At 50.7% G+C, this 15,719-nt stretch overlaps 2 protein-coding genes across 4 annotated transcripts in view; one reads left to right on the forward strand and one right to left on the reverse strand.

Moving 5' to 3' along the window:
- Positions 1-773: 773 nt before the first annotated feature.
- Pglyrp1 (peptidoglycan recognition protein 1) lies at positions 774-7,121 on the forward strand. The gene is made up of 3 exons (XM_021169026.2): positions 774-1,718; positions 5,988-6,109; positions 6,853-7,121. Exons 1-3 carry the CDS (start codon positions 1,471-1,473, stop codon positions 7,029-7,031), a joined length of 549 nt encoding a protein of 182 aa, XP_021024685.1. The 5' UTR covers positions 774-1,470; the 3' UTR covers positions 7,032-7,121.
- A 441-nt stretch (positions 7,122-7,562) lies between these two features.
- Ccdc61 (coiled-coil domain containing 61) overlaps positions 7,563-15,719 on the reverse strand; it is a 19,878-nt gene continuing 11,721 nt past the window's right edge. Inside the window, exons 6-14 of one of the 3 annotated variants that reach the window (XM_021167840.2) lie at positions 10,588-10,798; positions 10,434-10,504; positions 9,835-9,998; positions 9,657-9,732; positions 9,117-9,262; positions 8,954-9,032; positions 8,721-8,781; positions 8,000-8,072; positions 7,563-7,856 (exon numbers count right to left, since the gene is read on the reverse strand). In XM_021167840.2, coding sequence (XP_021023499.2) covers positions 7,759-7,856; positions 8,000-8,072; positions 8,721-8,781; positions 8,954-9,032; positions 9,117-9,262; positions 9,657-9,732; positions 9,835-9,998; positions 10,434-10,504; positions 10,588-10,798 — 979 coding nt within the window. In that variant the 3' untranslated portion in view covers positions 7,563-7,758. Of the gene's footprint in view, positions 7,857-7,999; positions 8,073-8,720; positions 8,782-8,953; positions 9,033-9,116; positions 9,263-9,656; positions 9,733-9,834; positions 9,999-10,421; positions 10,505-10,587; positions 10,799-15,719 lie in introns of all 3 variants that reach the window. The other 2 variants (XM_021167839.2, XM_029480006.1) reach the window with 2 other exon arrangements.

The raw sequence follows: 15,719 nt of genomic DNA on the forward strand, positions 1-15,719 counted from the left end.
TGGGGGTGTGGCTCAGTGGTAGAGCCCCTGCCTAGAATCCCCCAGTGAGGGGCTGGGGGCGTGGCTCAGTGGTAGAGCCCCTGCCTAGAATCCACCAGGGAGGGGCTGGGGGCGTGGCTCAGTGGTAGAGCCCCTGCCTAGAATCCCCCAGTGAGGGGCTGGGCGCGTGGCTCAGTGGTAGAGCCCCTGCCTAGAATCCACCAGGGAGGTGCTGGGGCATAGGACAGTAGTAAAGTGCTTACCTTCCAAGCACAGGCCCTGAGTTCCATCTGTAGCATGACCAAAAATAAATAAATAAATAAATAAATAATTTTTAAAAATTTATTTATTTACTTTTGAGCAAACAGATTTACTGAAGATCCCTGGAGAATGTGAGAGGCCCCAAGGGAGGTATACCCAAATCCATTCAAAGTGAAAGCAAAGAACAAGGCTGTCTGCCCTGAATTCCCATGTGTGGTGAGAGGCATGGGAATGGGAGTCTGACTGGGACAGAAGCCCAGGGACAGCTCTCCACAAGACCTGAATGAATGTGACCCTCCAGTGTCACTTCTCTCCAGAGCAGAACTGCGATGGTCACCATGCAAAAAGGAGCTGGCCTGAAGGTGTAGTAGTGACATACACGTGACACAATGTGCCAGACATCCAAGGGCTGAAACCCAGTTCATTCTGGTCAACTCTGGGGGTCAGAAGCCTTGATACCAACTCCATGCTGCAGTCAGACAAACGGGCACAAAGAGGTTAAGTAGTTAGTGTGGGTTCACGCAGTAGAAAATGGCTGGAGTTCGGATGCAGGCACCCTGGCTGGTTCAGACACTGGGCAGGAAGCACTACTGCCTGCCGTTTCTTGGGAAGCGACTTCCAGTCTCCAAGCATTTTCCTCTGCTGTGCAATGGCATCCCATACTTAGCCTCCAGTCCTGCCCCCTAGGGCTGAGCATCCTCAGACTTGGACCCTATGGGATCTGCAGCCAGGCGCAGAGGCTGTGCACACCTGAAACTTCAGGACTTGGGGTGTGAAGACCAGAGGAGCAGGAGCTGAAGGTCACCCTTGGCTAAACAGTGAGCTCAAAGTCATCCTAAACTATGTGAGACACTCAGACAGGGATACATTCTTAAAAGGAACTTTTGTTAGCCCCACCTGCAGGAAGTAAGTTTGTGCCAAAGCCCTGGGCCCCTTACCTATGCAAGTTCCTGTTAGGTTACACAATCCCCCACTGAGAGCTAAGCCTTGGAAACCCCAGGAAACAACTGACGAGAGAGCCTCTCTCCCCACCTACTGACACTTAGCAAAGGCTCCATCACGGCCCCACCTCTGGTTAAAGGAGGAAGCTGGGTCTGGGTTGGAACGTCCCGCCCAGGTGTGAAGCAAGCCCTTCCTCTGCCCACACCCTTCACCATGCCCAGAAGATAAAGTGCACACAACAAGGGCCGGCTCATACACAGCCCTGCAGTCCTGTGCGGCACGTCCAGCATGTTGTTCGCCTGCGCTCTCCTTGCCCTCCTGGGCCTGGCAACCTCCTGCAGTTTCATCGTGCCCCGCAGTGAGTGGAGGGCCCTGCCATCCGAGTGCTCTAGCCGCCTGAGGCACCCAGTTCGCTACGTGGTGATCTCACACACAGCCGGCAGCTTCTGCAACAGCCCGGACTCCTGTGAACAGCAGGCCCGCAATGTGCAGCATTACCACAAGAATGAGCTGGGCTGGTGCGATGTAGCCTACAAGTGAGTATGGAGTGGGCTGAAGGAGGTCAACCACACCTTCCAACCCTCCTGGTGCTGGATGTGCAATCTCCTGTGGGTGCTGAGGCTTTCTCCCCTGTAAGAGGGGACAGGAGTTGCTTCACATACAAGGTGACCCCTGCTATACTTTCATATGTATCTTTCCTAAAGGCCTAGGCCTGACCAGGACACCACCAGGCTAACTGAGCCTTGCACCAAGTGAGTGGGCATATTGCAAGGCAGGGCCAGGGAAACAGATGCTCAGGGCCCAGCTTCCTCTTCTGCAAAGGTCAACGGTATTACGGCCCCTAATACCCAATACCCAGGAAACTGGCTAACATATGGCAGGAGCCCCAAAGCTATGGGCTAATGTCTCCTGTGTGCCAGAGTTCTAGATGGGAACATTGCTTGAAGCATATCACTATAGCCCTGTGTGCATAAAGACAGAAAAAGATGTGCTTGGGGTGGACCAAGAACCCCGGGCAGAAGGAGAAAACCGACTATTGATGGACTGATGGTGTCCGTGACACCTACATGCATCACATACACGCATCTCTCACTCACTCACACACACACACATACACACACACGCTTTAGGGGGGAGGGCTTTGATAGGCACAGTATTGATGCCTGTAATCCCAGCAGTTGGGAGGATAAGGAAAGAGGATTGCAAAAAAAAAAAAAAGAAAAGAAAAAAAAGAGGATTGCTGTGAGTTCAAGGCCAGCCTGGGCTTCTCATTCTCAGCAAAATCTTATCTCCAATAAGGGTGGATGGAGGTGGGGGGAAAATAGGTAAGGGTGAGAGATGTCAGATCCCTAGGTAAGGGAAGGCTTCCTGTGGCTTTGATGTGGCTCTAGAAGAGGCAGAAGGAAGCTAGGGATTGGGGTGTCCAGCACAGAGGCAAGTGCTAGGAGGTTCCTTCAGCCAAAGACGGGGTGGGAAGGGGGGAGGGGGCACAGACGCAAAGGTCATGGTGAGGATTGCGGTCAAACGGGATCCACACAGAAGGTTCTGGGTGAGGGACAGGCACAGATCGACCCAGGTGTTAGTAGACTCCCACTGGCTGGCCACAAAGGTCTGCTTAGATTGATCTGTCACACCTGCTTTTCAGTGTCAGAGGCTGGGGTGTCATACCTGGGCCTGTTTGAACCCTATGACTTCTGAGGCTGCGCTGAGAGCCAGTTGCCTGCAGAACTGACTGGAATTGACTGGAAATGCCAGTTCCCATTCCATAAGACGGCTCTGCCAAGCACCTGAGGGCCAGAAGCCTAAAAGGTGCCTAGGCCATCCCACCTGGGAGGGGTTTTTTTGTTTTTTTGTTTTTTGTGACAGGGTTTCTCTGTGTAGCCCTGGCTGTCCTGGAACTCACTTTGTAGACCAGGCTGGCCTCGAGCTCAGAAATCCGCCTGCCTCTGCCTCCCGAGTGCTGGGATTAAAGGCGTGTGCCACCCCACCCGGCCCCACCTGAGAGTTTAATCATTCTGAGGCTCCAGCATCAAAGCTCCTTCCCTAGATTGAAGTGGGGTAGGGAAGAGTCAACTGGGGCCACGGCTTTGAGCCTCACTTTCCTTGCCTGTAAATGAAGCTTTGGGTTTGTACTACCTAGATACCTCTATATGTGCGTGTGTGTGTGTGTGTGTGTGTGTGTGTGTGCGTGTTTCTCTTTGTGCGTGTGGATGTGTATACACCTCAGTGTATGTCTGTACAGCATGTGTGTGCAATAGCCCTAGAGGTCAGAAGAGGGCTTTGGATCCCTCTTGAAGTTGAATTACAAGTTGTGAGCCACCACGTGGGTCCAGGGAATCAAACCTGAGTCCTCTGCAAGAGCAGTAAGCACCCTTGACCACTGAGCCATCTCTCCAGCCCCTATATGATGCTCTTGACTATGCCTATCTTACGATGGTGGCTGAGGTTTGCAGGCATCCCTGTAAAGTCACACAGTGCCTCCTCCACCCAAGGCCAGGTGGTGTCAAAGTTAGGACATTGTAATGCAGAGGGGATGCAGGAGTCAGCCAGTGGCTTCTCTGCTGGGGGATCTGCTGTCTCCCTAAAGTGACAGGACTTTTGTCCCTGTGCTGAAGACAGGTTCACCTCACACACACCAAGTGTCTACTAGTCTTCCAGAAGAGAATCTTTTATAAAGGCCCACGGCTTGCCATGACACAAGGCTTACTAAGCCTGGCTCTGGGTGCCATGTTCCCATCTTGATTCAGTCTCCTGTGAGGCAGACTGTAAGCTGGCTTCCTAAGTGGCGCACAGGGGCTTAGATCCCAAGTCCCAGCATCCTCTGACTCATCAGCACCTCAGAGGCTGACTCTTCCACTGTCCAACTTGAAGCTGCTCACCTAGCTCCAAGGTGCCCCACCTAGGGGTAGTTCTCACTTGAGACTTGGTTAATGAGTGGAATCCATAGATCTGCTACCAGGCTAGGACTGGAAACCTCCAGAGAGATGCAGCCTCCACCCTTGAGTCCACAGTCATGCCTGAGAGGACGCCAAGAGCCAAGGCAGGCTGGACCAAAGCAAACGTCCTTGGAGACTCACTCTTTAACACTTGTTTATTTGGCTAGAGGCAGACGCACGACACAAGGTTTGTGTGGAGGTCAGAGGACAACCTGCAGAAATCAGCCAGTTCACTCCTATTGGAATGTTGGTCCCTGCTGGGGGCCTGGCCCAACCTTAGCGGGCCTGTACTGGGCAGGACTCAGCATTGGATGAAGGCTAAAGACAGATGATCCCTGGCCTTATAACCTTATTGTGTGTACTTTAATAAGCACTGGTTTCTCACCTCTCTGCTCAAGGACCTCTTGCTGGCTAGGCAAGAGGTTTGGGACTCATTAATTCTTCGTGAACCAGAGAGAAAAGAAAAAGAATTAAAATCCTTTATCCGTATTTATGCATGCTTAAACACATTCACATATACCTACACACATACATATAGACAACAGATATATACATATATACATTTGGTGGAAGAGGCTGAGCTCCAAATGCCACACACATACATTTGGAAGGATGGAAGGAAGGATGGATGGATAGATGGATGGATGTGGCAGAGTCTCCCAAGCCACACTTTATTTCTTTTCTCTGACCTTTTTATAGACAAAAGTTCTTAGAAACTTATCTCCTAAATAAAATGTTACACAGAGGAGGAGTAACAGAAGGATGCTGATATTAAGTTCAAAGCACTGCTTCATCTATAAGCTCATTATAAGTTCAAAGCAACAGTTTCACATGGCCTTGCTTATCATAGTGCACACCTGTGGCTTCATCCTTGGACCTGACCTAGAGTGAATGTTTTTCCTTCATCACAAATCTGTCTGAAGCCTATTTCTCTCCTTAGTGTAATTGTGAGAGCTCACTGCATTCCCTATTATGCAGCCTTTACTTACTGTTCTATGAGAAGGGGGCACATTCTAGTTTTGATTCTGATTTTATTACATCTTTCTGACAAAACAACTAAAACCATTTCTAACACTTTCTTTCTAAAATTATTTGAATCAAATCAGGAATTCTATAAAATCAGTAATTCATCTAAACAACATTAATTCATAAAAATTCATCTTAATGTTGATCTGCAGGAATTTGCTCAATGGAGCGGGCTAATGCCCAGGAATCCTTAGGCTATGTAATAGTGACAGGAAAGGCGTATCAGCTTCAAGAAGCAATCCTGGGATGAAGTCTCTTGGGACCTCACCTCTCAGAGCTCACCCATCTTAAGCCATGCAAAAACTGGTGGGTCACCTCCAGGAAAGTCACCGGTTACCCTTAGCCTTTCCTAGATGGCTTCTGACAGGCCTCAGAGATAGAACTCAGTTGTCAAGTTTAGGAAAGGGCCTCTTCTGGATGAGCCATCTCACTGACCCAAGGACAGACTTCTGAGGGCCAGAGCCATCTGAGCCTGTTATATTGTGCAGGTAAGTGGTTTTCTGGGTCCCTAATTGTCAGCTTTGCCTGTGGGAAGGCATCAGTACCAACCTCAGGGGCTTGATGTGGGGTGGGGTGAGTTCACAGGCATGGGGAGACAGGAGGAAACAATAAATCCCAACCTTACCCACAGGCAATGGTTTGCTGCGTCGTTAATGATATGATTTCTGTATGACTTTGGGCCTCTCTGAGTCTATGTAAATTGGGGGGTGGCAGTTCACCAGTTGCTACAAAGATGCTTGGCAGAGGTGCAATAAATGGGTATGGTTGTCTTAATACTGTAGAAGATGAGTGAAGGATGTTGAAATCCCCCTACCCTTATCGAGCTCCACCCCTCCTTCACAGCTTCCTTATTGGAGAGGACGGTCATGTCTATGAAGGCCGAGGGTGGAACATCAAGGGTGACCACACAGGGCCCATCTGGAATCCCATGTCTATTGGCATCACCTTCATGGGCAACTTCATGGGTAAGTACTCAACGTCCTGGACTGGGGATGGTGTGGGGAGTAAAGGGGCTAAGGCTCTGCCACCTATATGCTCATAATCTCTCGTAAGAGAGTTCAAGTCCTGTACCTCATTTTTATCTTTGGGTAAAATCATATAATTTAGATCGTATGCTGGGAGAAGCTGACTTGGGGAGTGGGGGGAGCCAAGCACAGAAGCATACAGGAATAATACCAGCACTCCTCAGGTAGAAACAAAAGGACTGTGAGTTTAAGACCCTGTCTCAAAAAAATAAAACATGGTAGCACCTGTAGCTCAGTTGATAGCTTACCTGCCTGGCATGCACAGGCCCTGGCAGCCGGGAACAGGATCCATTCCAGCTGATCCCTTTGGGCTACAAAAGAGTTCCAGGCCAGCCTGGGCTAGAGACCCTGCCTCAATTCAACCAGTTAATTCCTCAGGTACCTAAGACGTGTTTCACAGGTGACAGCTAATTGTGTGGACAGACCCAGCACCCAGAGAGCAGAGGGCCAGGGCCAAGTGGCAATCATAACAGGCAACGCTTCCTAAGGGTCCCCCTGTGCTAGGCTCCCGTTTGTGGTTTATTGACAGTTAACTATTTATCTCCCACAGCCCTATGGGTAGATGCCTGATTTTTCTCCTCACAGATGAGGAAGCTGACACAGAGGGCAGTTTACCCATCTCTCTCTCTCTGCCCTTCAAAAAGCCCATCTAACTTTCTGTATCTTGTCCCTCCCCCATGCAGACCGGGTACCTGCAAAGCGGGCCCTCCGTGCTGCCCTAAATCTTCTGGAATGTGGGGTGTCTCGGGGCTTCCTGAGATCCAACTATGAGGTCAAAGGACACCGGGATGTGCAAAGCACTCTCTCTCCAGGTGACCAACTCTATGAGGTCATCCAACGCTGGGAACACTACCGAGAGTAAGAGACCTTGAGATCTAGTGTCCCCCCCCCCCGAAATCCCTCCTGCCACCTGCTTCTTCCCAGTGACCCCCAATAAAGACTCAGCACCAACCATGCTCCCTCCAGTGAATCTCGGCCACATGACCCTTCATTATCTCTCCACATATCTCGGGCCACTCCTCCTGCTCATACCACTCCATCCTCACTGGTACAGGAAAACCCAACAGCCCAGTGCTGAACTAAGACCCCAGAGGGCCTGGCTCAGAATTCACATCACAGCTTAGAACCTAGAGGTCTCGGGTGAGAGCCCAGAAATCAATACCAGGCAGGTCCCAATGTCACCCACAGCAGCTCAAAAGAACCAGACAGTGTGGGCCATGCTGCAAGACCCCACTGCCCTGCCATACAGCCAGGCACATCTAACTCTGCTGGGATTCCTCTGGAGACACAGGGCTCACTGCTGCCCTCTGGCCTCCAGGTCACAGTTAGCACTGTCAACTCCATCCTCACTTCTGCCCACTCCAGGTCTACCCTTGAATCACACACTAGGGGGTCCCAAGAACAACCATATTTATTTACAAAATACACACTCTCTTCTCCTAGAATGAATTACTGGGAGAGGTGGGAGACAGGGCCTCACACACTGAGACTCCAGGAGCACCTGGCGATGTGGAACACGGGAGGGGCGCTGCCTCCACACCAGACCCACTGATGGTACAATGAGAAATCAGAATACCACCTCTCCAGGATCATGACCGCGTGTCCAGCCGGTTCATGTATTCCTGCAAAGCCTTCAGGCGGGCATCGATTTCAGCCATGTCAGCTCCCTGGAAGTCGGAGCTGTACTCTGTGAAAACAGAGGTGGGGGTAGGGACCATGAAGGGCTAGTGCAGCAAGGACAAATAAACTCCCCTTGTTAACACCCCAAAGGGTTCTGGGGTGAGAGAAGGAGGGGACAGGAGGGACAAATATGGGACAACCTGGGCTCACCTTTAATGGGGACCCAGTCCCCAGAACTGGCCAGATGTCTCTGGTGATCACTGCGTTCTTGAGTGGTAGACTTCTGGTGACGAGAGAGGCAGGAAAGGGTCAGGCAACCCCCTTTCACTCCTATCCCCCAAGTCCCACGGGGACTTCTGAATCTGAGGACCTGCAGGTTGCCACTATATCAAGAGCCTCCTGACACAAGAGCCATCCAATGAACTAGAAAAGCCTGAGGCAGAGGCTACCCAGACTCCCTGAGTCATGACAGAAGGAGGAGCCAGGTTTGAGGGTCTGGCATCATTTGAGACAAGAATATTTTTCCTTTTTTCCTTTTGACATAAGATCTCATGTACACCAGGTGGGCCTCAAACTCACTCTGTAGCTAAGGCTGATTTTAAACTTCAAAAACTCCTGCCTCCACCTCCTGAGTGCTGGTTTGACAAGCCTAGCAGTGCCACTATACTCACTTTATATGGAACCCAGGGCCTTTAGCTAGAGGGATATTCTATCGACTGAGCCACATCCTCAGTCCAAAACTTAAAACAACGTACTGTGGCCACTAAGATTTTGCCTACGAGGCCCAGGGCCCCCAAACACCCTGCTTCAAGGGTCATTCTAGAGTCCCCTCTACAAACTGGTATCCCCAGGACAGAGAATCATAGAATACAGATGACGATTGATCTTCTGTGGTTTAATACTACCCTCCCAGCCTGGGAATGAGCCTCACCGTCTTGGACCTGCTCCAGGGTGTGGGACTGGGTGGTTTCCCTCGGCCACGGCAGCGGCGACTAGAAAAAGACGCAATCAAGGACCACAGAGTATCTCTGGTACCTCCCTCCTGACCCACTTCGTGGTTTTAAGACCTCCAACATCCATCACCTAATTTCCCTGAAAAAAGATTGCTTCCATTCTCCCCAGGCACCCTTTCCAAAGCGTCCTTCCCCCGAGTCCAAGCATTACCTTCTGGAAACCGAGTGGGAGAAATCCTCCAGCTCGCTGCCGGAGCTGACTGACGAGCAGCGGCTGCGGAAACTGTCCACTAGGGGGAGACGAAGGGCGTGAGGCCCAGGAGCCACATGGCCCGCCCACCGCCCACAGCCACAATGCCTCTCCCGGCTGGTACCTGAGGAGCTGCGGTTCCGGGAGCGGTTAACTGCATCCCCTCGGCCCGTCACAGCAGCAGCGGGCCGAGTCTGCTGAGACCATGAGACGGACGGACCGTCTCCGCTTCCTCCACTGCCCATTCGGTTCCGCTGCTGCTGCTGCTGCCTAGAAAACCAAAGACTAGGAATGTGCACCAACTACAGCCAGAATCGGTGGCCAGCCAGAGGTCACTTGGAGACGTTGCTATGTGAGGGTGGGAAAAACAAGCAATGTACCTGAGGGGTTAGGAGAGCAAAATGAGGTCAGGAGGGGGCAGGGCCACAAGAGGGGGCTGAATCGGGGTGCGGGGATAACAGAGACAAGGAGAGACAGCAGGACCAAGGGAGGAGATTGGGAGCACAGGAAAGCAGAGTTAGGTGACAGAGAGGGGAGGTGGAGCGGGGAGAGAAGTAGGAGCCCAGAGAAGAGACAAGGCTTTATCTACAGCTTGGTGAGAGATGAGAAGAAGTGCGGTAAGGACTGAGCACAGAACAGAGGTGGGAAATTTGCGCTGACTTACTTCATCCTGATTTCTCTCTGCTTCTGCTCCTTGGCTTTCACAAAGGCTGTGGGGTCAAAACGGGGCGCACGACTACCTAGACAGTGTAGGGAGGAGGGTGGCTTGCATCCTGGCTTGCATAGCCGCCCATCCCTAGACCACTCCATCTCCCCCACAGCAAGACGGGTCGGTCACAGACCTGTGGGTGAGGGCGAGGGGTGTGCTGGCCGGCCACGACCCCGGGCACCACGGCTGCTCTCCCGTGATGAGGAGCGAGTGACCGCGCGACCACGGGATGTGGAGCGCTCTCGAGACGATGAAGCTCGGCCCTCCCTGACTGCAACCGGCGGCAAGGTGCGTCTCCTGGGAGCACGGAGTCCACTGTCAGCTTCCCATCCACTAGCTCAATCCAACTCTGGTGCCACCTTCTCTGTACCCTGAGTCCCACATTCTATCTCCCGAAACATTGCCACCCAGCTCACAGATACCTTTCTATACCCCACCTTCTCCAAGTCCTTTTCCAGAACCTGCTACTTCCCTATGTCCTAATACCTAACAGACTTTTTCCCAAGGTCTTCCTTCTCTTACAGCTCCCTTCCTGGAAGCCCTCCCTATGCCAATCAAGGTCAGCAAGCTAGGTCCCTGATTCTTACCTCTGGGATCCACCCTACACCTCCGACCTACCTCCAGGACCTACCAAATTCTCCACAGGCCCCGCCCACCTCCTAAAACCAGCTTCTCACTCCACCCCTCGTTTTGCCCCACCCCATAGGCCACGCCCCTCACCCCCTTCTGTACATGGCCAGCTCGCTGTTCAGTGTCTTGAGCCTTGCGCGCAGATTACGCTCCGATGCCTTCACCTCCTCGAGCTGCGGAGGGAAACAGGGACCGCTGAGGTCCAGAGCAGGCCGACGTCCACTGCGGCGCCCCCTCCCCGCATCCGCCCCCTCACCTCTTTAGCCAGTCGGCGACAATCCTGGCTGCGGCGGCCAGCAGTCCGACCCCCGAGGCCACGCTCCTGCCGTAACTCCAGCTCTAGGCCCCTCACCAACCCACGCAACGACTCGGCCTCCTGGCGTGCTGCCCGCCCCGCCAGAGCCTCCTCTCGGGAGCGGCCCAGCTGTGCCTCCAGCTCCCGCTTCTCAGACGCCAAGCGGGTCACCCTGCGAGGTGGGGGAGGGGAACTGAACACTCTGTGAGCCCCTGGTGCTCCACTGATGGCAATCCCCCAAGAACCCCCCCCCCACAGGAAAGAGGAATGCAGTCCCCGGGGAGGGGTCTGTTCCTGTCACCTCCCTCCGAAGCAAGAAGGATGCTGAAACCACTTCACTTTCATCCATCCTCATACAGGCACATCTACCCTAGTGACATGGTGACCTGGGTAAAAGATACCTGTCGCAAGCCTAGTCCAACTGACCTTGTTCCCACCTCCAAGCTTTTCCCAGCCAGATTTTCTATTTGTCAGCCAAAACCAACTGATTAGGTCGCTACCCTGCTCAAAGATCCTTAAGAAAACACCACATACACAAGGCTTTCCTTCCCCGCTGCTTATAAGTAGCAAGAAGCAAAGGTAACCAAGTGTCCAGGGACAGATCTAGTTGAATGTCCTGCGCTGGATCCACAGTGAAGTGCCTCCATGAAAAGAAAGGAGTGCGGATTTTCACTATTTTACCCAGTGTAGAATGTATGCACCAAGTCCTCTTTGTAAAAACAAATGGGAGGGACTAAAAATTATCTGAGTTTGTTCGTATTTTGAAAAACATAAATGAAAAATTTTCAAATAGAGAAGGAGCTGCCTATGCGGAGAGGGGAGGAACAGACAGAAAAACTGGGCCTCTCTGGATGCACCCCTAGCTCCAGCTTTGACTCTGGAACTATGAAAATTCTTTGTGTAGGCTCTGGTTATATTGACCAGGCTGATCTTGAATTTCTGATTTCAAGCAATCCTCCTGCCTCAGGAACCAGGGTAGGAGGGAGGGGACAATCAACAGGCTCCAAGAAACAAATGTACTTCAAAGAAAGAATAACACGCCGGGCGTGGTGGCGCACGCCTTTAATCCCAGCACTTGGGAGGCAGAGGCAGGCGGATTTCTGAGTTCGAGGCCAGCCTGGTCTACAAAGTGAGTTCCAGGACAGCCAGGGCTACACAGAGAAACCCTGTCTCAAAAAACCAAAAAAAAAAAAAAAAAAAAAAAAAAAAAAAAAAAGAATAACACTGCAGAATTCTGATGTGACTAGAACACAGGGTTTTAGCAAGTGGGATACACGGATTCAGGGCAAAAGAGGCTGCAAAGAAATCTAACCTTTATTCCAAAGTCTCACTAGTGATTGCATTGGTATTGTTCAGGATAAAGAAAATAATTGTTGGGCTAGAGAGATGGCTCAGAGGTTAAGAGCACTGACTGCTCTTCCAGAAGTCCTGAGTTCAAGTCCCATTACCCCCATGGTGGCTCACAACCATCTGAATGGGATCTGATGCCCTCTTCTGGTGTGTCTGAAGACAGCTACAGTGTACTCATATAAATAAATAAATCTTTAAAAAAAAAAAAAAAAAAAGAAGGAAGGAAGGAAAGAATTGTTACTGAGGCTGGAGAGATAGCTCAACAAACTAACAGCCTTGGCTGTTCTTCCAGAGAACCCGGGTTCAATTCCCAGCACCCTCCTTTTTTTCTTTTTTCTTTTCAGTTTTTCAAGACAGGGTTTCTCTGTATAGCTCTGGCTGTCCTGGAACTCACTCTGTAGACCAGGCTGACCTCAAACTCAGAAATCCGCCTGCCTCTGCCTCCCAAGTGCTGGGATTAAAGGCGCGTGCCACCACTGCCTGGCAATTCCCAGAACCCTCATGGCAGCTCACTGTCATGTACTGTAACTCCAGAGGATCTGACACCTTCACACAGATAGGCATGCAGGCAAAGCACCAACGCACATAAGATAAAAATATTCATTAAAAAATTTTTACTCTTTGGAAACTATGATTTTTCTGCATCAGAGAAAACTGGGTGTAAAATAAAGGAAAAAGTAAGAATAGACAGTATATTCTTTTTCTAAAACTATACTTGTCTTCTGGCTCTTTCCAGTAAAAAAAAAAAAAAAATCTAAATGCAACAACAGATCATGTCCAAAACAAAACAAAAAAGCTGGGCAGTAGTGGCGCATACCTTTAATTCCAGCACTTGAGAGGCAGAGGCAGGCAGATTTCTGAGTTCGAGGCCAGCCTGGTCTACAGAGTGAGTTCCAGGACAGCCAGGGCTACACAGAGAAACCCTGTCTCAAAATAAATAAATAAATAAATAAATAAATAAATAAATAAATCATGCTAACATTACCTCCTGATAAAATAAATAAATAATTTTGGAAAAATAGTGGTAGACCACCCACCTAGTGACCCCGAATGAGACACTGGGGGCGTGGCTCAGTGGTAGAGCCCCTGCCTAGAATCCTCCATAGAGGGGCTAGATCAGTGGTAGAGCACTCACCAAGTATGCACAATGTCTGGGTCCTATGTCTGAAACTTAAACAAAAAACTCCTGGGGTCCTTCCAAAAGGATATAGAACCCAACATGAACAGGTCTACCTGGCCAAAGACAACACCAACATGAAATCAAAACCCACTGCAATGAATGTATCAGGTCACATCTATGAGGTGAACACTGATCCCGCCCCTTCCAAAGTGCCCAAAGATATCCATGGCCTTCTCCTAAACCCGTGAGCATTCCACTATTTGGCAAAAAGTGACTTTTATAGATCTGCTATGAACGGTGAGATGAAAGGACTCTCCTGAATTATCAGGGCAGATCACAACCTGAGATTAGAAACAGAAGAGGGGAGGGGAATGTGACCTCAGAGGCTCAGACCAGATTGCCAGGACATAAGCCAGAGCACAGCTGCAGCTGCCAGGTGTTGGAGAGGCAAGAAAGGGATTCTCCCAAGGGCCCATGGGAGGACGGCCCCACTGACCCCTGCGCTGCAGCCAGTGAGCACCATTTCAGACCCCAGCCTCCAGAGGGAGACAGAATACACTTGCAGTGATTTTTCATTTGGTTTTATTTTTATTGCATTTCTTTATTTGTGTGTATGCACAAGACACAACTGCGTGTCAGAGCATTCATGTGGAAGAGAGGGCAACGAGTGGGGAATTGATTCTTCCCTTCGACCACGTGGGGCCCAGAGACTGAATTCAAAGCAGCAGGCTTAGTGGCAAGCACCTTTACTGGGTGAGCCATCTTGCTGACCCCATCCACTGTGTCGTTTTCGTTGTTGCTGTTGTTTTATTTTGGTTTTCGAGATAGGGTTTCCTCTGTGTAGCCCTGGCTGTCCTGGAACTCTCTCTGTAGACCAGAACTCACAGAGAACCATCGCCTGCATCCACAGTATTAGAATTATAGGTGTGTGCCACTGTACCCAGCAGACCACTCCAATGTTTTAAGCTATGGAGAATGGGAGCCACCTCTATGTTCTGTCAGAGATGAGCAAAAATGAAAGACTCAGCACTGATCACTCCAGGGAAACACACCTCAGGGGACACACCTCAGGGGACACACCTTAGGGAACACACCTCAGGGGCATGCTGCTTTACTCCAGCCAACAAGAGCTCAAAGAATCATGGACTTAGATCATCCCCTAATAGACGTCAGTGTAGCCAACAGGCTCAAGAACTGACAAAATGTGGTGGCACACGCCTTTGTTCACAGCACTTGGGAGGCAGACACAGGTGAGTCTCTGAGTTCAAGTCCAGCCTGGTTTACAGAGTGAGTTCTAGACCAGCCAGGGCTACACAGAGAAACCCTATCTCATACAAGGATGGAAGGAGGGGAACAAGACAAGAGCAAAACACAGTGGACACCTATAATCTCAGTACTTGGGAGGCAGAATCAGGGATAGCCTTGCCTAACTAACAAACACATAAAATAGTTTTGTTTTTAAAGTAGGTAATGTATACATGTATACATACATACACACACACACACACACACACACACACACAGTGAGCACACACTGAGCAAGGCACAGCAGTGATCCCCACTCGCCGCATGCCCTTCCTTCCACCAGCCTCTGTAGAGCGTGTACTTGTCAGCGTGGCCCTTCTGCCTTCTGCCAGGACCACCACCGTGTGGGGCCACTTCCTCCTGAGTAGCTCCTTGTGGGGAGGTGGGGACACAGGTACTCAGAGCAGAGGGAGGAGGGCCAACAGATCAGGGTAAGCCTGGTCTGTGTAGCAGGCCTTGGGCTCCAAGAGAAAGAGGGACCAGCAGAGTCAGGACAGGACAGGGGGAGACACCAGCAACTCAGAGATTTCAAGGTACCCTCTCCGTACCGTGGATGGGTAGAGGCCATAACCTTGTGGCCAATTTGGGAGGCGCATACTGGTACAGCCTAGTGGAGGATGAGGTCCCAGCCTCCCACTGTGTCCTTACTCCACCTCACCTCTGATCAGCAGCACCCATGGGGCCTGCTACCCTGTGTATTCCCACCCTCAAGAGAAGGTCACTCCTCTCTGGCAGCATTCAGCACTCAGTCTGCACTAGCACCTATGTGCTAACAGTGCCAAAATTCTGGCTTCATCCAAGACATAGCCTGGCCATATAATTTGATGTGTGCCCTGCAAAAGTCCCCTAACATCTCTGAACTGGAACCTGGTGATGACAGCAATGTCTGTCTCATAGGGCATGTCTGCTGTGAGGATAACCACTTTCTGAATTCCATGGATCCACACACGTGCACAAACCCTCACACAGACACAAATACATGATAAAATAAATCTTACAAAGAATAGCATGGGAACTGAAACGTGACTTGGTTAGATAACATACATGATGCTCTGGGTTCGATCCCCAGTACCACATAAACCAGGCCAGTCAGGAGTTCAAAGTCACCCTTGACTACAGAGAGCTTGAGGTCAGTCCTGAATATCTAAGGCCTTGTCTCAAAAGAAAGAAAAAGGGGGATCAAAAAGATGGCTCAGGAGCTGGTGAGATGACTCAGTGGGTAAGAGCATCCGACTGCTCTTCCGAAGGTCCAGAGTTCAAATCCCAGCAACCACATGGTGGCTCACAACCATCCGTAATGAGATCTGACTCCCTCTTC

Source organism: Mus caroli, chromosome 7, assembly GCF_900094665.2.
Source record: "Mus caroli chromosome 7, CAROLI_EIJ_v1.1, whole genome shotgun sequence".
Taxonomy (NCBI): Eukaryota; Metazoa; Chordata; class Mammalia; order Rodentia; family Muridae; genus Mus; species Mus caroli.